Source organism: Gadus morhua, chromosome 14 (assembly GCF_902167405.1).
Source record: "Gadus morhua chromosome 14, gadMor3.0, whole genome shotgun sequence".
Classification (NCBI taxonomy): domain Eukaryota; kingdom Metazoa; phylum Chordata; class Actinopteri; order Gadiformes; family Gadidae; genus Gadus; species Gadus morhua.
Window position 1 is genome coordinate 12,123,019 of NC_044061.1, and position 23,259 is coordinate 12,146,277.

At 44.4% G+C, this 23,259-nt stretch overlaps 1 protein-coding gene across 1 annotated transcript; it reads left to right on the forward strand.

The window, feature by feature from the left end:
• The first annotated feature begins 355 nt into the window (after positions 1-355).
• Positions 356-21,597, forward strand: ext2 (exostosin glycosyltransferase 2). The gene is made up of 15 exons (XM_030377115.1): positions 356-563; positions 987-1,327; positions 1,922-2,145; positions 2,294-2,383; positions 3,578-3,694; positions 4,060-4,255; positions 4,566-4,705; positions 4,828-4,921; positions 10,552-10,683; positions 13,425-13,614; positions 17,261-17,427; positions 18,113-18,256; positions 18,788-18,916; positions 19,682-19,764; positions 20,799-21,597. The coding sequence occupies exons 2-15, from the start codon at positions 1,013-1,015 to the stop codon at positions 20,935-20,937; spliced, it is 2,160 nt and encodes a 719-aa protein (XP_030232975.1). The 5' UTR covers positions 356-563; positions 987-1,012; the 3' UTR covers positions 20,938-21,597.
• The last annotated feature ends 1,662 nt before the right edge of the window (positions 21,598-23,259 follow it).

The window sequence follows — 23,259 nt, forward strand, 5'->3', positions numbered from 1 at the left end:
CAACCTCTTGTTTTGTGTCTAACCATTAGTTTCATCCATCAATTTTGCCTACACTTTGCACTAATTCAAGAAGTGCTTCAAGATTACCTACAAACTGAACATAACATGGCCTAATGCTTAGTCCTTTGATTCTTAAACTTGTTTCCTTCATGACAAACCATATGGTATAGTTCATTCATCCTCCTCAGCTGTGAAAATGTCATGGTTGAAGTATAGCATATTATTGAAATGAAGGAAAAAGTCCTCAAAAGGGACATAGCTTGAGGGTGTGGTCTTAATCCATAGCAAGGCAGCAAAAAAAGGCTTGTTTTAAAGAGTATGTTTTTGAATGTGATGTAGGTAGGCTACCATGGAGCTTGTCACGTTCCTGTTGTCCGCCAGGGGTCTTCGTGTTATTCTCTCTAGCAGAATCACATTATGCTTGCAGTAAGAAGAAGAGTGGGACTTCCGCTGAGAAACACCGTTAGCAATCTTCATAATCCTTGCAATGATTTTTTTTCTGTTCATGAGATTGCTATGAATTGACACCGACATTTCGACAGTTATCCTGTCAAACGTGGAAGGTATGTGAAAACGTATTTTGATAACAGTCCTTGCTTTAATGTTAAACGGTCCCCCAAAAAACACTAACCAGAACAGCTGTTATTAGCAAGCTAGGAAGGCAGTCGATCACAATAGCAAATCACTGTTTTGCCAATTCAAAAACTTTTTGGGAGGAAATTATATATTCGCAGTTGTATTACTTGTACTCGTACCCATAGCTTTTAGCCTACACCTGACTCGCGGATTGGCTGATAACTTCCTACTATTGTAGTTGCACTATTGGACGTGTCACATATCAATCAGCTTTACTCGTATACAATTGAAGTGTGGGTATATTTGTGTCTGTCTGTAGGTGTGGGTGTTAATGTGTTATACATATAGTGGCAAATCCAATAGGCTACATGTACGTACAACTAACCGTTTTGTTTGTTTGCTATGTTTAGTTGGCTGGGATTTATCCGAGTGAGGGATGTGTGCCTCTGGAAAGTATAGCTCGCGGGGTCCGGCTCTCATCCCACGGATGAAGACCAAGCACCGCATATACTACATTACCCTGTTCTCTGTGGTCCTGCTGGGACTCATCGCCACAGGGATGTTCCAGTTTTGGCCGCATTCCATTGAGTCTACGGCCGACTGGACCTTGGACAAACGCAGTGTCCACGATGCACCACTGGTGCGCCTCCCTGTGTCTAGTCCAATACCCGAAAGGGGGGACCTCAGTTGTCGTATGCATACTTGTTTTGATGTTTACAGATGTGGCTACAACCCTAAGAACCGAATCAAGGTAATTATTCCCTCTATAAATGCCTACAGCACTTTTGTATTGGGGTGTAATGCATGTGTCCTATTACACCTCTGTGATAAACGCCAATAAGGGCTTTATCACATTAGTGTAGTAGTAGTAGAATGGCCAAACACAGATTTATCTCTTGACATTAACTAAGGTCACTGGCATGCCCATAATCCTCGTAATACTTGAGCTACAACTGTTGGGGTTCAACGTTAACATTTGCCCCGTCCATTGGCCTTAATACATTTTTACTTTCTTTCACTCAAAGTTGTAGGTAGAAAATAACTTATTAACTTGTCCTGTTTCATCATTTCTTAAAAAAAAAAAAAAAAAAGCCTAAAATAACAATGGCCTTCATGTATCCCATTTCTAGCGCCGTCCCGATTGGAACAGTGACTTTAAGAAAGTTGTACTGTCCGGGCATTACTTTTTAGGCCCAGGCGATCAGGCACCCCATATTGTTTCAACATTTCTGCCTTCGTCGATATTTTTTACACCTACACCAATGTGATAAAGGCCTTATGCTTAGTGTCTTACCTTTGATGTCCTCCTATTCATAGATGTATTGTTTACATGTTTGTCCTGAAGGTGTACATCTACCCGCTCCAGAGGTTAGTGGACGAGGTGGGCGTGCCCATTAGTAGCACGGGTCTATCCAGGGAGTATAACGACCTGCTCAGTGCCATCTCTGACAGCGACTTTTACACTGACGACGTGACCAGAGCCTGCCTCTTTGTGCCGTCTATCGATGTGCTGAACCAGAACTCCCTGCGTATCAGAGAGACTGCCCAGGCCTTGGCCATTCTGCCTAGGTAAACCAATCAAAACCTTTTCCTGAATGTCAGGATATCATTGTGATGTATCTTGCGTTCTTTTGCCTGCAGAGTAAAAGGCTGGAAATATGTGCGGACAATTGTAGTTCAAATTCAAATTCTTTGTCTTTTATTATGTGTTTGTTAGATGGGACAGGGGAATGAATCACCTGCTCTTCAACATGTTACCCGGAGGGCCTCCAGACTACAACACAGCCTTGGATGTGCCCAGAGACAGGTGACTCCTGAAGCCCACCAAAAGTTATGGATCTTTAGTAACTTGATGAAAGCGTGCCTGATAGGCTAGCCAGCGGTTTACATCTACACAAAAAAACAACTGGGATTTTAGACAAGCGCTGCAGTTTCTATTTAAAACACTAGATGGAAGCACCCCATTAAGATGCCTCTCACACGATTTCCAGATGTTGATATAAAAAACACACAATGCCATAGGTTGAGTATGTGTTTATTCTTTGTTTTACATCTTGAATAATTGTAAATATTATTGAAAGATGATCGATATTATTTGAAAAAGATTCTTGTCCTGGATTGAATGATTATAACTAGTTTTAAAGCTGACTTTGATTTTAACTGCATTATTTCTCTCATATTGTCCCAAGAATCTACAAAATTCATTAATCAATTTTATATAAAAAATGTAATCAATAGTGAAATGTGGAACAAACAAAACGTTACATCGAGCTGCTTGTAACTCTTTCAAATTTGATCTCCAATAAGATTTTCAATAAAATAATAAATTCTGGCATTATAAATCGATGCAGTTTATTGCTGTTTTAAGAGCGCAAGTATCACAATATATGAGGTGCATTTATACATCCCGGCTACATATGTATCATTATGGATGTTTTTGTATCATTGTCTCGCTGTGTGCAGTATCGTCGGCCAGGATGTATTTGTATTGGCTGGTCATTTGGAGAGGAAAAGTTGGCTTTGACAAACACCCCAGATGATAAGCACTTAGATGGGAGCTATAGGGAATTTCCTTGGCTCAAGCAGCTGTGCTCTGTTTTCTGCCGAGCCTTATCGGAACCAGGTGTGTGACATGAAGTGTGTGTCTGACCATCTATGCACTAGGTCCAGGTGGGAAGGATTCCAAAATGGGCTTGTTGACCTGTACTACATTTGACTCACATAGTCGCTTGCTTGGTGTGGGAAAATGGATCTCTAATGATATATCGGTGTGAAACCACGAATAGGCTGAGGACAGGATAACACTTTCACCATCAATAATACTCATGAGTCTTGTGTACACAATATTATAATGCCTAATGTATTACTTTGCTTTTTCGTAAAAAAAATTTTTTGTATTAATAACGTGTAATTCAGCTATATACATAAACATGAGCTAAATGTGTATAGTATATAAACATGATGTGGAAGTGCATGCAAGCCGTGTTTGTTTGTGTTTCAGAGCACTGCTAGCCGGTGGGGGATTCTCCACATGGACCTACAGACAAGGCTATGATGTCAGCATCCCCGTGTACAGCCCCCTGTCTGCAGATGTGGAGCTGCCTGAACGACAGCCGGGGTGAACACACGCACGCGCACGCGCACACGCGCACACACGCACACACACATACATACATACATATGCACACACACACACACAACAATTAACATGTTAAAGGGGTCCCAAGACATCAAATATAATGCCTGGTTTATATTTGACTTTTGTGACCTGGGCGCTAGACATCCCCACCAAGGATAGGCTGCCTGAATGAATGTGAGCCGGCTAGCTTTTAACTAGATATCATTAGTTAGACTTCTTTTTTGGTCTGGTTATCCTCATGGATTATTCCTCAAAGCAAACCAAATGTCATGTCTTTTAACTGAATGACACTGACCAAAGGTTTGGCCTGCCCTCGTCCCCGCTATGCCCCCCGCCCCAACCAGGCCGCGGCGCTACTTCATCCTGTCCTCCCAGACGGCCATCCACAGGGAGTACCGCGGGGAGCTGGAGCGCCTGAAGGAGGAGAACGGCGAGGCGCTGCTCCTGCTGGACAAGTGCAGCAACCTCTCCCAGGGGGCGGCCTCCGTACGCAAGCGCTGCTACAAGAGCCAGGTGTACGACTACCCGCAGGTCCTCCAGGTGCGCCCACACTTCTTGGTTACTTCTTGTCCAGAAGTTCTAGAATAGGGTTATAATCACAGCATAAGCATCACAATGACGGCTTTGAATGCGTGTGACACCGTGTGAAACCCTCCTTTTTATAAAGCACGGTTTGTTCTATAAAATACAAGAACGTGTACAGAGGGGTCCCAAATCTGTCCCTTCAAGGACCTGTCCTATCTGTGAAGGAGGCGTCGTTCTGTCTCTCTTGAAGGACCTGTCTTCCGCTTTGTGAAGACGGCCTCGTTCTGTCTCTCTTGAATGACCTGTCCTTCTCCTCTTTGTGAAGGAGTCCTCGTTCTGTGTGGTTCTGCGCGGGGCTAGGCTTGGCCAAGCGACCCTCAGTGACGTACTGCAGGCTGGCTGTGTTCCCGTCGTCTTGGCTGACTCCTACATCCTGCCCTTCTCAGAGGTCCTGGACTGGAAGAGGTATTTACTCCTTCCAACCCAAAGCATCTGACGCTCAACACTGCATTTCCTTGATCTGTTGATTGTCTTGGTTACTTTGCACTGCGCAATAATTTGTCTGTATTGAAAATTTCCTCCAATAGGGCATCAGTGGTTATTCCAGAAGAGAAGTTGCCTGAAATGTACACCATTCTGAAGAGCATTCCTCACAGACAGGTGGAAGAGATGCAGAGACAGGTACAACTCAAACCTAAGCAAACACATAAAGAATGGAATATTTTTCTTAGAATCAATTAGGATTTAACATTTAAGGGTTTGTCTCTGGATGTGCTATTTCATCAAAAACTACCATAGACACTTTCAGATCCTCACACTTGCTTTTCACAAAGCTTTAGAAGGTATAATACTATTGTAGATGGCCAATCTAGACAGGTCATTTGATGGAAAACCCACTTTCCTTATTTGAAAACCTAAATTTCCTCTACATATTTGTTCATCTAGATTAGACGCCTATTTGGACGACACTTTTGGATTTTCAAAAAAGAATTCTCACTATCTCCTTCTATTCAACAGTAACATTGAGCCACTTTAAACAGCAGTGAAATCCCTCATATGAGAGAAGTGTATCGGTTCAAGCTGTTTCTCATTTGCCTTGTATCAACGCTGGTCCATTTACCAATTATGCTGGCCAAACACACATCGTAAGCCCACGGCTATTAGGCGATCTTGGGGTTAGATTACTCCAGACAGGGCTCCAAGACCTCCTTGGGGAGACTCTATGCTTACGGCTACATTTGCAGCATGAAGCTGATGTGTCCATCAACTGCTCCCACTGGTGTTAACTCTTATCTTCCGAGTATGAAGCTGGCACATGCGTGGTTTTCTATTTAAAAATGTGTTACCACAACTTTTAGAGGTAGATGGATGTGCCATTGATGAGGGAAAAACCTGTCTTGCATAAATTCCCTTTTTAAACACTACATTTAGTCTTTAACTGGCAAATCGTTTTTCAGTATACTGTGAAATCAATCAATTTGTATGTAACAAAGGTATTATTAAATTGTATACGTAAGTCATCTAAAAACTGCATTGCAAGAAAATTGCCTGCAAGAAACTGTTCAAGGATGTTGGTGTGCCAAGTTGGCCAAAGACACATTGTCAGAATTCAGAATTAACAAAATGATCCAAAGATCGGAGTCAACACAGTTCAGGAACTAGGATAAATGGACGCCATTTATAAAGAATACCAACTGCTCTGAACCTAACATGTTTTGTATTGGCATATGCTTTGAGTTATCTCTGCCCATGCCTGCAGCACCAACAACTTCTATCATGCAGCTCGGTGGCATGGAACTTTATATATCAAACAAGTTCCTTCTTGGATTGTTGCAGCACCCTGCTTTAGGTTGGGAATGAAGCGTTGCTTCGTTGTAGATGGTCCGTTATTTGAAAGTTAAAGACATGAATATGTTTATAATTGTTTTAAAGCAGGATTTGTCATATTGAGAACATGCGTGTTGAGAAACTCAACACGACACAAACTCAAGTCCCTGCTCTAAGGAGGTTTACTATGAAGCAATATTTGATGGTTGGGCATTTATATTTTTCCTGACATTGCATTCCTGCAGCCTTTTTGGTGGATTTAAGGACTGAGGATGCATTAAAAGCTTAAAGTTTCCTTCAAAGTGAAAACTTTTAGTTTTGGCTGTGGAGGGAAACAGCGCACACATACTCCAAGAGTGATTACAAATTGGGCAGTGTGTCATCTTTCACTTTCTGATGACTCGTAATCATTTATTTCAATTGACATTGCTCCCAACCTCCGGTCACATTGCACATCCACCGCTTCTAGTTTGTGCATTCTATTTGCCCTTGAAGGAAGAACTATTTTATGTAGGATCACATAAATTATGCATATATTTAGCTAAGAGGAAAGGTACCTGGCTAAACTATGAGTGTGCGGTTGGTGTGGGCCCCTGAAGTGGTCATTCTGTGTTGACTTGATCTATGTGGGCCTCCTTTGGGACCTGTACTTTAGAGGGCCCCAGCTGGCAGGATGAAGTGGGAGAGAAGGGCACATTTAGTCAGAGGTTTGTTTCATTGTGAATGTATGGAGTGACTTGAAGAGCCACTTTGTCTGCCTATGCCTGCGCACATCTGGATTCAGGAGTGCACAACACTGCTTAAACCATATTATTGGGTATAATATTTAACATTATTGCCCAAAAGGATGAGTGAGGGGATGAGGTTGATGAGATATGTTATCCCAGAATGGCATCTCGACGTTCCCTGGTTTTAAAGGTCATTCATTTAATTTCTTTGTAACTATTTGAGTGTACAGCTCAGTGAGAACCAGTCGAAATTGACTGGTATTTATTTAGTTCCAGCAGGGAATCATTCCTAGTTTCCGAACATTGTTATTGTTGTTTCCCCAAATGTATTTCATGTGTTATTTACATTGACTGACCAAAAGAGGGTTCAACAGCCGGTGCTTTGCCCCGAGGCCCTTTCCACTTTTCCACAGTGGATGACTTTGTGCTTTGTATAAAGATAGACGTCGCTTTGGGCTTCTCTGAAAGGAGTGAAAGCCATTCACTTTTTGCAAATCAAAATGTCTTCTCCCGAGTGGGCGACAGGCAACCCCTCCCATGTTCGGTTTCAGGAGATTAATGTCATCTTAATAATGCCTTGAGGGAATTTGTGATGCATTCCAATATTATCTAAACTCAGACCTTTCTGACCTCTGATGAGCAATTGAAGAACTCGGGGGGGCAAAAGATCCTCAAAAGAAGCACTTTGGAACATCAGAGCGGTATGATTCTTTGTACACGCTGAGATTACAGTCTTAATGTGCCTCTGAAGGCCATTGTGCAAACACCTTTCTTGAAGTGGCCTCTGATCAACGTTGATAGACAACAGCTAAATGTTCCCAACTAAATGGGGACGTGGTGACATTGATCACGTCTTAATTTGATCCATCATGCTTGTTAAACTGACCGCACAAGTCAAGAGGTCATTGGGCACAACAAAGATGACCGCTTGGCCGCTGCCTGTGAACGGCAGCTTGAATTTGAGCATGTCGTTTTCAAACTCGAGTTGACGTTTTGACGTTGATTACTTTGTCATACATTGTAAAGGCTATGTGTTAAAACTGGATGTTTGTTCACAGGGTTTAAAGGAGGCCTCTGAGGCCCTGTGCTTACCACGGGGTCCCGTGAGTCTTGTATGGGTCAGACTCCTGCTGCTCAATACATGCAAGCCTTTTATCACATCAGTCATGCCCGCGTCAACAGGTTTTGCCCCATATAATGACAAGTTGCCGTATTGGAGTTTTGTCATTGTGCGGTTGGCAGGTTGCTCTGATCTACTACTGCGGGTACAGACTGAGAGAGCTGACCGCACAAATCCAACCACAGTACTCGATAATTCACATGTGGAATTCACATCCAAAAATGTACAGAAATTGCCACACTGAACACTCCCTGCATTCATCTGTCAGTATTTTCATTCGTCCATCCGTTCAAATCGTCCATTTATTTGGGCGCACCTTTTTGAAAGATGGAATCGGTGAAACTTAATGTATCTCCCCAATTTGTCGCAAGAAAGCACTGTTGACTGGTTTGGGTAGATGAAATGAAGTCCTCTGCTGCTGTCAGTGTTCTCCTCCGCACCCACAGCCCTGTCTCTTCCCTCCTCATAAAAATTCCTGCAGGCGCTAGCCAGGGGAGGTGTGGCGGGGGGGGCGGGGGGGGAAGGGTAACAGTTTGCCTGAAAGACTCTGTGCCTCCTCCCCAGTCGGAAAGCAAACTTTTATCACTCGCTGATTTATGAGCCGCCCGGTTCCCCCTATCTCAAGGGATTGGAAAGACCTCTTGAATTCTCTCCACCCACACTCTAATACACACACATCACACAGAAACAAATGATGAAAAAAATCGAGATAATCTCGGAAAGAACTGTGCGCTAACCAGCTGAGATAGGGTCGGCTTTGGGGATTGCGTTCAGAGCTGTGTGGGAATGGGTGTGGGGGCCGTCTGACAATTTCCAGAGCAGTCAAATATAATATAGTAAAATATGGGGGCATTGTGACGAGAGGAAAAAAATGGAGGCAGTTGTTTCACAGTTACTGTCTGGTACACTAACAGTCAAGCACCTGAAATGTATGTACAGTCACGCACTTACAAAGTGGTGGTGCAACCAAATTGAATTAACTGCTTTTTGATACTAACTTGTGGTTGCTAAGGGACTTGGAATGGTAACAAACTTATGCATAGGTGGTTTATCCCAGTCAAGGTGCTCCAGATACTGTTGAGCTGCGGCCTTTGAGCCAGGTCTGCACGGTGTTACATGGTGACTGACTATAGGTCGGTCTAAATCCCTACATTTTACATGGAACCACAGGAGAGGCTGTGTCCTCATCCTGTCTGGCTCCCAGCGTCTCCTAGCAGGGGATGCAGTAGTTTGACGCTTCGTTAACCCTCAGATGCTCCTCTGCGCTCTCCGCTGTCCCTTGAAGTGTTTTAATAGAGCGGTTCTCTGGAGACCGGACCTGCTTGTAACAGGAGCCTCACACTGACAAATGACACGTTGATGTTTTTACGGCCAGGCTCACAACCACACAGGCGGTCTCGGCGTGGATGAGGGACAACTCTGCTGATTTGAATTAATTTGTCGCCTTCACAATGTGCTCAATTATACAGCAAAAAGGCCTTATTCCTTTTGGATGGTGCAAATAAAATAAATGTATAATAAAGTAATGAATTTTATTCGGCCAATAAAAACAAATTAATAATATTGCTGATGTTATCGGCTCTGGTGACGTTAAACGGTTGACTCTGATAAATGATAATTCAAATTAAGGCTTCACTCAACCATATGCCATGCGGGAGCTTTAGGTGTGCATTCCATTGTTAATCTTGTGTGCAGATTCCTCTCTCTAGCCTTAATGATTTGGTTTACATGGTAATCTGTTAGGGGTGTAACGGTACACAAAGTCACAGTTCGATACGTACCTCGGTTTTGACGTCACGGTACGGTATAAGAAAAAAACGCTTGTTTGTCAAAAATGGAGAAAGGCCGTAGGTCAGCGGCAATAAAAACGAAAATAAACTTGGTTATGGCATTTGCATTTCTAAATTCCCAGACAGGGGTTGTTGAAATAGTGTCGTGAGCTGGGTTTGAACAGCTAGTTATTTTTTTTTTACAGCAACGGTGATAGTAACACCTGGATGGTGCCTTTTCAAATGCGCGTGCATGTTTAAGGGCTGTACGTAGACACAGAGAGCCCTCTCCGTAGCCGGAGAGCCTGTCGGAGACCCTCTCCGTAGCTTACGTGCGTATCCAATATTTTTTAATTATCCGTTGGCGCAACGGAGACGGCAATGGCTGTGCTTGGTCCAATCATTTCCGGAATCACTTCTCCGGTTTGACTTTGCACCTTATTTCCTTCGTAAATTGTTTACTTTGCACATTAAGGACCAATAAAACACCAAATAAGATTTGAAAAGCTTTGGAGGTTTATTTACAACACTACTTGCATGATCTTTTGTCAAGATATAAGATCGATCGGGCAGCGAATTGCGTATCGCCTACATCCCGACGGAGAACTGCGAATGCTCGAGGGGTCTCCGTTGGATTACGGAGTCGGAGAAGTATACTTTTGCCAAACAGTCCGGGGGGAACTCTGACTTCAAGTTTTAAATTCTGCGTCGCAAAACAAGCCTTTACATTCGCCATATTAACGCTATGTACGCCACATTTACGCACAGCGGTCCACCTCTGTAACCACCCAGAAGTGCCTGTACAGTGACGGTTTGGTAAGAATACGTGTATCGTTACACTTCTATATCTGTTGTTTCTTTTCTCAGGCTCGATGGTTCTGGGATGCCTACTTCAGCTCCATGAAGGCCATTGGCATGACAACCCTTCAGATCATCAACGACCGCATCTATCCGTATGCTGCGCACACGTACGAACAGTGGAACAACCCACCTGTGGTGGTAAGTGTACCTGAAGCTGGGATGTTATAATTGCTTCATAGTATTTGACTGGATGTGTCTGTGTAGCATTCGTGGTGTGGTTGATGTTTTCGATAGAGTTTGCGCAACTATATTGCCCCCAACTGACGCAGCCTTTCAAGGTGGGATTGTCTTACACACCTTGGTTTTGTCAAATATTTGATGCCTTGAATGTTAAAACAAGAATTCAAGGCAGCCCTTTATGAAGTTAATATATTTCCTTATATCAGGGATGTTGGGAAATGTTGAAAAAGAGGAGGCCTTAAGTTCTTCTGGGCTATCCTACACTGGCCTCCTTCTTTAAAACCTTAAAAGATTTTCATTCCCAGTCTACTACATTGCCACATTCTGTGGCATTGCCACCTATCCGGGAAGCCTCTTCCAAAACGAGACCCAGCATTTATCTTTTCAAGCTGTATGGAATACTTCCGAGAGCTCCATATTAATTTGCGGTGGACGGCGAAGGGTTCCATTTCCGAGACTCAAGTCCTCCATCTCGCCCCTCTAAATAGAGCCTTAACCATATGGATGCCCCGCACGGCAGCGTTTGACGCACGGTGCCCCCCCGCCGCCCTGTGCCCTGCGCTCAGGCTAACTGGATGCCAGTGAATAGCAGCGTGAGAGTGGCTCTGGTCCCCCTCTCCCAGGGAGCCACGCATGCGATGCTGAGCTAGGTCGGTGAACGCCCAGCTCCAGCTCGTCGGCAGCAGTCAGTTCATGTCAGCAGTTCTGCGCGAGGATTGTGCCTCCAGTGTGGTGAAAAATAAGTTCCTGCATGTCTGAGTCATGCTTTGTGTGTGTGTGTGTGTGTGCGTGTGTGCAGCATCCCTGTGGTTGAGGGAGTGTGAGGCTGCAGACATCCAGGCTGAGAGCCCATCTCTCAGGAGTTGTTAATCAGTTTGAGGGGTTGCGCCTCCTACAGAGGCAGTGGCGGCGCATGCATAATGGTGCCTTTGCATATGTTCAATTAATGTGTGTTTACCCATTGGAAGTCAACTTCAACCAGACTCCAGCGTTGTTGAGTAAACCCAAGGCGCCTACCTAAGGTTTTGCATGGTTTAAACAATGCCATTGCTGGAAACACAATGCGATTGATGGGTATATCCTAGGACCCCTGTGCCATAGACTCCTTACAGGATCAATTAGGATTATAAGCAGCCGACTGCTTAGCCACTTGAGTCCGCCTCCTTTTAAAGGGTAGCTGAATCAACAGCTAATCGAACGTTAGTATTGACATTGGCCACCGCTGTCAGAAGGTTCGGTCCGTGCATCCATCCCCAATCGGCTGTCCATCAGCACCACACAGGCCTCTGGGTCTGTGCTGCAGCCACAGGAGACTAATTGTGGCAGGGTTCAGAGCACTGGCCGTTTGGGCTTTCAGAAGAGAGATGAAGTGCTTTCTCCATGGATTCAGCGGACAGACGGTGAGAAGAACTTGAACTAAGCACTAAATAAATCAGGCAGCGTTGGGTTGTTTTTTTTCTCCCGAAGTTTCGGGGATAGTAATTGAGAACACATTTCCCAGGATTGCTAGTGCATTTCAAGGGGGCTGTCAAGAGCAAGGGGACAGGCTGTCTTTTGTTTTTGAGCTTGGAATGTAGATAGTAAGCGGAGCTCAAACGTTTTTTAAATGACTTTGAATCCAGGCAACTTGCCTAACATTTTGCAAAATATGGGCAAAACCCAGCACAGGTCTTTTATTTTTTTGTCTCTTGTGAGCATTATTCTTTTCTGTTGCTCTTTTTGCCCGGTAAGCAAGGAATGGCATGGCGAGCAGTATTTTAACAATAAGCCTTAGCTAAACTTCTATATGTGTGTGTTTCATCTTGGTGCCCTATATCAGCGAAAAAAAACTCTGCTTCTTTTAATAGAATCTGCTTTGCGTTTGAACCAAGAGTTGTAACAAGCGCACTTAACAAATTTAAGACCCACTATGACACTTTGAAACGTGGCCTTCTTTTCATCTCATTTATGTAGTCCTGACAAATGACTTAAGTGGTCTCAAGCACTTTTTTGGCATGTATGTGTTGCCCATGTACGTTTAATTATTCCCCCCCCCCCAACTTGGCTCGTGTGACAATGTCAGAACGACCACAAGGAAATTTCCACTTTCCAGTAAAGCAAGTTTTTATTAGTGCAAGGAGCCACTGATGTGGAGAATAACATCGAGGCTGGTGTCACTGCTGACAGACTTGCACCGACGCCAGTGGAAGGAGCCACTCAAACCACTGGCTCGTGTTTGCGGGCACCTGGGGATAAAGCAGCAACGTGCAATCGGCACACTTCAAGAAGGCCACAGATTTAAAGTGTCGGATCTGCACTCTCTCCATCCCACGCAGACATGGTGCAAAGCCGCCGGCCTGGAACACATGGGGTGGGGGCGGGGAGGGCAAAACTTTCATGGGCTCTGATAAAGGGAACGATTTCATGGCGCTAAACTTGCGTCTTCCAGTGTTTCGTGTAGAGGCTATGACAAAATGTGTTTCAAAATATTGTTTGTTGTTTAACGGTTAATATCATTTGGGTTAAAAAACGGTATCTACTGGATGATTGTGTAGCCTCAATAATTGATGACGAAATCATTGAACCTCCATTATTTCAAGTCTTTGAAGGTTTTACTTGATCTTCTTCTTCAACGACTACAGTTTTAGAATAGCATCCACTGTGATACTACTACGATTGCCTGTGCTGAACGTCCTGTTTTTCTTGTGGTTTTCCTGTAGAAGTGGTCCAGTGTCAACAGCCCCCTGTTCCTGCCCCTCATCCCTCCACGCTCCCCGGGCTTCACAGCAGTGGTGCTGACCTACGACCGCATCGAGAGCCTGTTCCGGGTCATCACGGAGATCTCCAAGGTGCCCAGCTTGGCCAAGCTACTCGTGGTGTGGAACAACCAGAACAAGAGTCCTCCTGAAGGTGAGGCCCTTGTCAGCTCCTATGCATTGTGTCTTTCTACACCACTGCTTCATTAGCCATTCTTTAGTTGGTGCTCTCTCAGACGTTGAATGTGCTGTTACTGGGCGCTCTACCATCAACCTTGGCACCATGCTAGTTGGTCCTCCTAGCAGAGTGCCTGCTCTGCTAAGGTGAACTCCGGGCTGCTGGCGAGGTGAATGTCCTGGCCCTGTAAACCGGCCACTCTGCCAGGGGTTGCGATTGGAAACGATGATTAGGAAAGGATCGATGGGACGAGTCAAGAATACGGGGATTACCCCTGTCCCAGTGTTCTTCGGCGGTTGACTGGGCCACAAAAACAACCCTGTCGTACAATATATTCCGAAATGCGACACCCCGGAGTGGTTTCTTCCAACTATGATTACATATTCGTAACTTTTTATGTGTAATATCTGCCTAAAAGGCAGAGGTGTCTCGTTTATTGAAAAATAGTGCACAGTGCACACCCTGTGGTTGTTGGGAATAAGCAGAAGTAATTAAATGGCAGCTGTAGTTTTTACTTCCTGAAAGGTTATTTATCCAGGATAGGGTTCCCTTCAGCCATGCCCTGCCATGCACCCCGACATGGATCAGAGTAGGATAGTCTCGACATTTTATAAGGATGTTTTATTACGTGTGCTGTACGAGTGTGTCATTATTGCTCCTCTTCTTTATATTACGGTTCCCTAAACGGTTAAAATATGTAAGCGCACACACGGCTCCAATCCAAGGACCCATGCAAGGGGAAACTCTGCAGAGCGCATTGTATTAAACTGCCAACTGGGTTTGTGTGGGAGCAGCCGTCTTTCGTCTGTCTGTCTCCTTCTCTGCCTCCCCCGGTGTGTGTCTCTCTCCCGGTCTCTCCCTACCCTGGTGGGGTTTAAAGCCCCTCGAGGAGCACCCTGATGTGCAACAGATGAGAGGTAAACACCCAAGAGCAGCAAAGACTCCTCCCTTTGAGCTGCAGCAAGAGCCGTCTCACGCTGGGGAGGAGAGCCAGGCTCTCTCTGGCTCCTCTATAGACAAGAGAGGCGGTGTGTAGTGCCAGCGTGGGACACGTCGGCTCCAAGGCACTCGTTTGTCGACCCACCCAGGCCGCCCCCTGCCCGCTCACGCACACCCAACAGCCCGGACGCCTTTTCACCGATCAGACCTTTTCAACCCGGGCATCAGCCCGTGAAGGCATTTCCCGAAAGGCAACGGCGTTCATTAAAGTCGAACAATTTGCGCGTCTGGGCCCGCGTGTCTGCCTGACGTAGCTCACTGCGGCTGCAGCTCCACCACTAAGGAACCACGGCAACGCGCCCCGCAAATATGATAAATGTGTCAGGGCCAGCCGTTAATAGTTTGATTAATGCCACCACGTGCTGCAATTATTTGGCTCCGCTTGGCGGTGAAGTATTCAACTGGTCCCGGGGCCTCACCCGGGCTGACGGCTGAGCCCCGCCCTCGGTGCGACCGGCTCCCGGCTGTGATTAAACCCTTCCTCCCGCCGTAGCCGTGTGCTTGGTTAACGACGCCGCGCGGCCACTTTGAAGTGGCTCCTAATGGGCCCGGCCGCGCCGTTTGATTAGAGGCGTGAGCGGCGCCTGGCTGGGGCTTTGTGACCCATTAGAATTAACAAGGGGCCGCGGACGGGTCAGCCTTTTAACGGGCCGACCCAGTGGGGAGCGGTCCTGCGTGGCGGTGGACGCCAGAAGAGCCACCTTTAATGTTGTTGGACTGAGATGCTCAGATTTAGTCCCTGTAAATCAGAACATTTTGTTAATAAACACTTTGTCTTTATTAACTTTAGAGGATATATAAGAAAGTAAAATGGTAGCGATCTGGACTGCATGGGTTCACCGTTTTTTCTGAAGTCAGGATTTTAGCTACCATGACTAACTCTGAGCCCCTGGTTTAAATGTCTGAATAACAAAAATATGTGTGTGATGTCGCCGCCATCCTCCAAATTGGTCTTGACCAGACCGGGGAACGCCAACGAGAGAGAGATGCACAGGGTTTAATAGGGGCTTGGGTCTGTCAGGCATCATTTTGCAGCAGTAATGACGGGACACACAGTTGTGTCATGCGTCTCCACCACACTGCGTGCCATGGACGGTGCCCAAGCTTTTTTGAAACGCTGCAGAAGCACACCCCCGTTGATGTGCCTCCACCAGAATGCTCCCGCGGTCAGTCTCGCTCGTGTGTGAATCTGGTGCATAGATACCAGGCTGGGGAGCCCTGTCAGACCTTCCATCCCATTTATTCTTCTTCTTCTTCTTCCAGGGATCAATTTGACTGCATCTTTGCTTAATGTGCCAGCCCTGTCGATGCAAAGTCTTAATTCATGCATGGCTTTTGGAAGGTAGCAACGGGTTGTTGGAACGTCCCAGTGGTTCAGTTTGTAAACTGTATTGTTAAGGAAAAACTTGGAAAGGAGAATGACATCAATCTTTTTATGGTTGCGTTATTGTTTCTATGATTTGAAATCACTCAACATTCCACTTAGTAATAATAATAATAATATTGGCTGCTTCGTGGGTTGTCCAAATGTTTCCATGAAAGTGAATCCCCTCTTTTAGCTCCAACCAAACAAATAAAATACAATTTCTAGGAACGGGTTGGTGTTATCCCAATGGTTAATATCGTCAGCATCATTTTCTATTGTGTGTTTTTTTTAAGCTAGCTTCCGTCTTTGTGAATGAGCATTATAATGAGCGATGTTAGCACACACCGTCATTTTAGACTATAGCCGTGTTCACCCTAAAAGTGAAGTTACTCGCAAGTATGGCGCAGGAAGTAACGAGGGGCTTAGCGGGCACAAAAGCCAACATTTCTTTCCGTTAGCCCTGCCCGAGGTTACCGCCATCGCGACTCAGTACTTGTTGTGGTAGTCCCGAAGGCGTCAGAGTACACAACGCCGTCGCAACACCGGTCCTACACTACACCAACCGAAGGCGTTAAAGATTCGCTGAATTTGACCATCTTCTCCAGGAGCAGGTTGACTGCCACTTATATGATTCAATCAGGACGCCAGTAACCCTGAGAGGATCTCGACACTGACAGGCTTTGATGACACGGCTTCATGCGCATTGCATGCCAAAGTTCAAATATTTCAACTCAAGTTATCACACGAATTAGGTGAATCCTCGTTGTTCCTGCAATCAGAATCTCAAATGGTATTTCATTTGCGTGTTTCGCTTCGTGCAACTGGCAACTCCTGGCGAGAAATTCTCATCTATTCGCGTCTTTGCATTGACTTTGTATGTAATCGCACCACACAATAATTTCGTGGTACTTGACGCCAAGAAACGAACGGTACTGGAGTTTGGAAGGGAGTGGAGCGTTCACAAACTGGGTGGTGGAGACTGGCAAAAATATACATTTTACACCTGTACCGTGCATGGCTTTATGCACTTTTTTATAACAGTAAAAATATGGCATAGATACTATGTTCAAGATCAAAGAAGACATACCAACAATAAAACACAAAAAGTACGTTATTTGGATTGTTGGATCATGTTTAAGAATCCAGATGGAATTTTGCAGTCTTCATGTTCCAGATTTGATCCTTGTAACACTCTCTATATCTATAAATATCTGATCACATCCTTAAGGTCTCCTTTCCTATTGTAATGCGTTGCAGAGTCTCTCTGGCCCAAGATAGCGGTTCCTCTCAAAGTTGTACGCACCAAAGAGAACAAGCTGAGCAACCGTTTCTTCCCCTACGACGAGATCGAAACGGAGGCCGTGCTGGCCATCGATGATGACATCATCATGCTTACGTCCGACGAACTGCAGTTTGGCTACGAGGTGAGAGACGTTGCACGCCTATACATTACATATGTACGCAGCATTATCCCTCATTATCCTTCCATTAACTCTGGTCAATGTAACCAGACGTTTCACACTGATCCCCGGAGTTTAGAACCCAGGTCAGGGAAACAAGAGTCCAGTTCTGTGGTTTGTCGAGGGTTTGAGCGGCTCCTGGTTAAGGAGGTGTTTGATGTGTGTGTGAGATGATAATAGGCCCAGGGCTGACACTTTCCATGGGTGTAGACCGACGCAGCTCCCCTCTGCTCACCTGAAGGCATTTAGAAGCCATTTAATACAATTCTGCTCAATTTTGAGGATCATTACGTTGAATGAAAGGCGGCATACCATAGAGGAGCTGTCCATCTGGCTCCATGTTCCACTGACTCCTGCTCTCACTACCAGGATTAGACGGAGCGCTTGGCATAAGGGTGTGTGTGTGTGTGTGTGTGTGTGTGTGTGTGTGTGTGTGTGTGTGTGTGTGTGTGTGTGTGTGTGTGTGTGTGTGTGTGTGTGTGTGTGTGTGTGTGTGTGTGTGTTATAGAAATTCTGAGCTAGATCTCTAGTTTTTTCGCGTCATTAGCTACAAGCCAGAAATGGCAAAAACGGCTTCATTATAAAACGTAAAGCTCTCCTAAGCTTTTCATGAGAGACGATGTGCCCTTTTGGTCTGCCGTTTCCCCAGGTGTGGAGGGAGTTCCCAGACAGGCTGGTGGGGTACCCTGGCCGCCTGCACCTCTGGGACCACGAGATGGGCAAGTGGAAGTACGAGTCGGAGTGGACCAATGAGGTCTCCATGGTTCTCACCGGAGCAGCCTTTTACCACAAGGTAACTCCTATCCCTGGATCACCTCCCATATTTTTTTGTACGGATATTACCGACCTCTTTCCAACATTATTCTACGAGTCCTCAATATAATAAATGTGTATGATCCATATAGAATCGATAATAATGAATGCCATTCTAAATTGGAGAGGAATTAAGCCACTACAGTGAGCTTTTCGCCATTTATTCACCGAGGTAGATTTCTCTCCTTTATGGACCCAGAGAGGATGTGCAGAGACCTGGATAGTGCCACCGACATGGCTTGGATGTGCAAATGGGTTAGGTGGGGAGGTCACCGTTTCCAGAGATGAATGAGCATCCAGACAGTGGGGCAAAGTTTATCAAGACGCTTCCCCAAACATTCCTCACATCAATCTAGAGTCGTGCACACTTTACAAAAGGTCAAAGGTTGGGCTGACTGTTTGAATAATGGCTTTATTTTTATTTGCATGGATGTCACACCAATTTACATAATCTCCTTCTAAATGATATCTTGTGCTAATGGTCCCAATGGGCTCTTCGTCCCAATCCCAGTACTTCAACTATTTGTACACATACAAGATGCCGGGAGACATCAAGAATTGGGTGGACGCACACATGAACTGTGAAGATATCGCCATGAACTTCCTGGTTGCCAACATCACGGGCAAAGCCCCGATAAAGGTGAGGGGAAACGCACACACTGCATGCTCTTCCTGTTCCCGATGCTCTTCAGGTCTAGTGCCCGCTGGGGGAGGGAGAGGCAAATCCTGCATCTCTGTGTCCGATCAACACACGTATGCACGAGCATGCACGCACGCGCACACACACTTGGACTCGCACACACACAGGTGCAAGGGACCAAGCTAAAGCCCGGCTTTAAACCTCCCTTATCTGGGTGTCACTCACTGGCACCCCCCCTCAAACTGTGTTTTTCCTTTAGCGTGCTAGGGCTCACACACACCCTGCCAACAAATCAAAGACTGTGCGCTCCCTTGCACCGCAACTACATCCCTCTCTCTCATGCACGTGAGCACGTACACACACAAACCTCCGTACTGACCTAGACCCAGACCATCTTAGACTCTCCAGCGTGGCCAGTTGCTGCAGTGGATGAAGCCTGTGGAGTCGTGATGGCGGACGTTAACAAGGCGAAGGCTATAAAGTGGGCCAGTAAAAGACAGTACAGTGTTGCTGCATGGCATGCGCCGGCCATTAATAGGGCCTTACACACACTAAAGAGCGAGAGTGAGGCAGACATGGTCGGGCACTGTTATTCCATCTTGAGCAGCTAATGTGTATATATGTAAATATATCTATATCTATATATTTATATATATGTATATCATTTTTTATATATCTTTATCATCACTCCTGTCAAGCTGAGATTTAAGGAATGTTGACTTTAAACTAAGTTATTGTAATGATTTGACTTCTGCTTCCGTTCAGGTGACCCCCAGGAAGAAGTTTAAGTGCCCGGAATGCACTGCCATTGACGGGCTGTCCCTGGACCAGACGCACATGGTGGAAAGGTACGCCGTAGCAGCCCTTAATCAGTCACTCAAAACTCTCAGCCAATTGTGCAGCAATTACGGTAGTTGATTTATGCAATTCTTGATTTAAGAGAATAAAGTCACTAATTCAGTAGTTTAGTAGCCATTTATGCTACTTAATATTTTTCTAAAAGTTCCAAACAGCAACTCTACTAAATTGGATATTAACTCAGTGGAGCACAACAGTTGTAGCCTTTCAAGACAATCATGATGGTCACGTTTGAGTTTTGCAATGAATATCAGTCTGCCCTTAACTTCGTAACAACTTATTTCCAAATATGGCCCCGGCCTTACGTTGTCCTAAAACAACTCAAACAAAAATAACAAATCAACAACGGCCAAGCAGAGTGGACTTGCCCAATCCTGTTGGCCTTCCTTGCATATTTCAGGTTATCCTTTTACAGTGTTGCACAGTCTATTTTTGTCAAAAACAACGGTTTGATTGCTTCACTCCTTGGGCGTCTTAAATTGTTTTCCAAAAATGTTCTGCCTATTCTCCTGGTGCGGAGGACGATTGAGCATATGTAAGCAAGGCTTGGGAATGGAAAGAAGGCCGACTTGTTTGGTGATAGAAAATGTTTGTTAAAGTAAGAGGAATGTATGTCTAGATGCATCCAAATGTCGCTCAAACTTTGGTTTTTACATCTTGTAACGATTACATGTTATTTCTATAACACACAGAAGTCAGATTCAAGTTTTGGCGAAATCGACTGTACATTCCAATCAATCAAGACATCTTGAGTCCCCTTCTTTTAGTATCACTGTGGTCATTTGGGTAGAGCCCCTGTTTTCTGTATTAATAACAATAAATAATACATTTAATTTAGAGGCGCCTTTCAAGGCACCCAAGGTCACCTTACAGAGCACATAGTATTGATCTAATCGCCCAAACACATGAATTTGCCCGGAGGGCCCGCTGGGATTCAGTGGTTTAACTGATAACACGGAGATAACCTTCCCCCAAAAGATGAAATGGTCACCGTGAACCCGTTTTTTCTGCACGTCACCCACAGATCTGAATGCATCAACAAGTTTGCATCGGTGTTCGGCACGATGCCTCTGAAGGTGGTGGAGCACCGCGCCGACCCCGTCCTCTACAAGGACGACTTCCCAGAGAAGCTCAAGAGCTTCCCCAACATCGGCAGCCTCTGAGCCCCCCAGACCCCAAGCCCCCTCCCCTGTAATCAGATCCCACCTTGGGGGCTGCACAAGGGTTTTGTCCGTTTGAGATTGTACTTGCATAGCTTTGTTTCTATGATTTCTGCATGTTCGACAATTTTGACTGTATGAGGCTATTGAAAGAAAGTGTTTTACTCGAGTTTTTACCGTTACAAATCTGCTGCATTGTACTTTGTTTTATTTAGTTGAGGCCAAGACATATTTTTGAATTTACATTCTTTTTTTTCTGTTGACAAAGGCTGTTCATGTGGCTTAAAAGTGGCCCTAATCAATCTTTTATAAAGGTGTGAACAGCACAAATCTCATGGAATCTGATCTTCTCAATCCTGTATTTGGTCCTAAATCAGATACAGGTCCGATGTTTTGCAATGCGACCTCTGAATGAACAGTCATATCGGATTCATGCAACCTTTACCAGCTCTAGATCTATATTTGTCACTATTCTGCACATAATCTGATCTGAGCAATAAATAAAAGACCAAGACCCCTGAAGAATGGGATGGTGCTAGAAGACACCATCCATGTAGGTAGGCTCTAACCAGTGTATAGAACACACACACAGACACACACACACACACACACACACACACACACACACACACACACACACACACACACACACACACACACACAGTATAGCAACACACACACAGTATAGCAACACACACACAGTATAGCAACACACAGTATAGCAACACACACACAGTATAGCAACACACACACAGTATAGCAACACACACACAGTATAGCAACACACAGTATAGCAACACACAGTATAGCAACACACAGTACAGCAACACACAGTATAGCAACACGGATTAGGATTGTACAGTTTTAACATGTTTTTAATGACTGTAATGGGTAAAAATGTCATTGTAATTTATGATGCTCATTTTCTTCTTTAATTTCCCAAAGCCCTTCTTTTTTGAATGGTCACATGACGGTTATATATGTATATAAAGCTGTGATGTTTGGAAAAGGTTATTGCAACAATCAATTACTTTTCTATAAGTTCTTAGTGAGAGTTGCAGGTATTTTACTGTTGGCGATATGTGGGGGTTATATCATTGATGGATGAGACGCAAAGTTCATCTTTAAAACAAATGCAAACTTTGTTGCTGGTCATGTTTAGTGTATTCCGAATTTTCCAAACTAAACAGGGTTTATTCAATCACTTCTCAGCAAATGTCCTCTGATATTTCAGTAGTGGTCATTAATAATGTGCACACCATTAAATATATTCCTCTGCTTGACGTATTTATTAAAATTTGATGTATGTGCACAGCAAAAAGGGAATTAAACATTTGGTCATTTATAAATTTTCCTCCTTTTTTAGCGTTTGACAACGCTCTTTATTTTGAAATCGAGTGCTTTTAACCTTTTTATTCTGTCTTTGCAATTGCTATAATTATACAATTATTTATATATATATCTATAATTGTATAATTATAAGTTTATAATATTATAAATATTGCATTGAACTCAAACCTTTTTCCTTTGCCTTGTGACGCTTGCGGACAATTTTTACTTTTGTAAGATGTATAGTGTGTGTTAAAATAACTTGTGTTGTAAAAACAAATCTATATAAACTATATAATAAAACTTTTAAATAAACATGAAAAACATGATATCTGGATATTGTCGTGACTTCTCACAAGCTTTCACTTTCACTGCATAAGTACAGGTTATTTGGTCATACCATGGGCACATATTTAGGATTTCCCCTTCGATACATCTCTCTATTTTATTCGGTGAATGACTGCCCGAACCAGGCCTTCCACGGCATAATGGAGCCATTTGTGGCATTGCAAGTCCCCCTAGTGTCACCTGTTGTTAATATAGTCCTCCTAATCCACCCTGTAAGCAGTTCAAAAGGGTGCAGGTCTTATTTTTGGTCATCTTTAATTAGTGGGATATTCTCGATGCTTTGTGCGATCCTGTGTCAGCAACTCGTGTCGCATCCAAGAGACAGAACGGTGCATGGATTAAAGACTGGCAATAACAATCACACCTAGGGTTTTACTGCAAGTGTGCATTTGAGATGGGTGTAAGCAGAAGTCTTTGATCTAACTACTGTACACTTTTCTTGTCGAAGACTTTAAAATTGTGGTAGTTAGATTTCAATGCAGATTAAAATTATTTTAAATGATCTTTTTGAAATGTATTTGGCTACGTGAATATCTTGAGTGTACACCCATGTAATTATTTAAGGCAGGGGTTGTTTGTTCCAATGCATTTTGTTTCATTGTAATGCTACTGACTTTTTCTGACTTCAACAAAGACAATTACAAATAC

Excerpts from the sequence above, each read along its gene's own strand:
- ext2 (XM_030377115.1), top strand. The coding sequence starts at position 1,013 with ATGTGTGCCTCTGGAAAGTATAGCTCGCGGGGTCCGGCTCTCATCCCA. Across the intron at positions 4,922-10,551 it reads TGGAAGAGATGCAGAGACAG|GCTCGATGGTTCTGGGATGC; the intron begins GTACAACTCAAA and ends TTCTTTTCTCAG. Across the intron at positions 13,615-17,260 it reads GAACAAGAGTCCTCCTGAAG|AGTCTCTCTGGCCCAAGATA; the intron begins GTGAGGCCCTTG and ends AATGCGTTGCAG.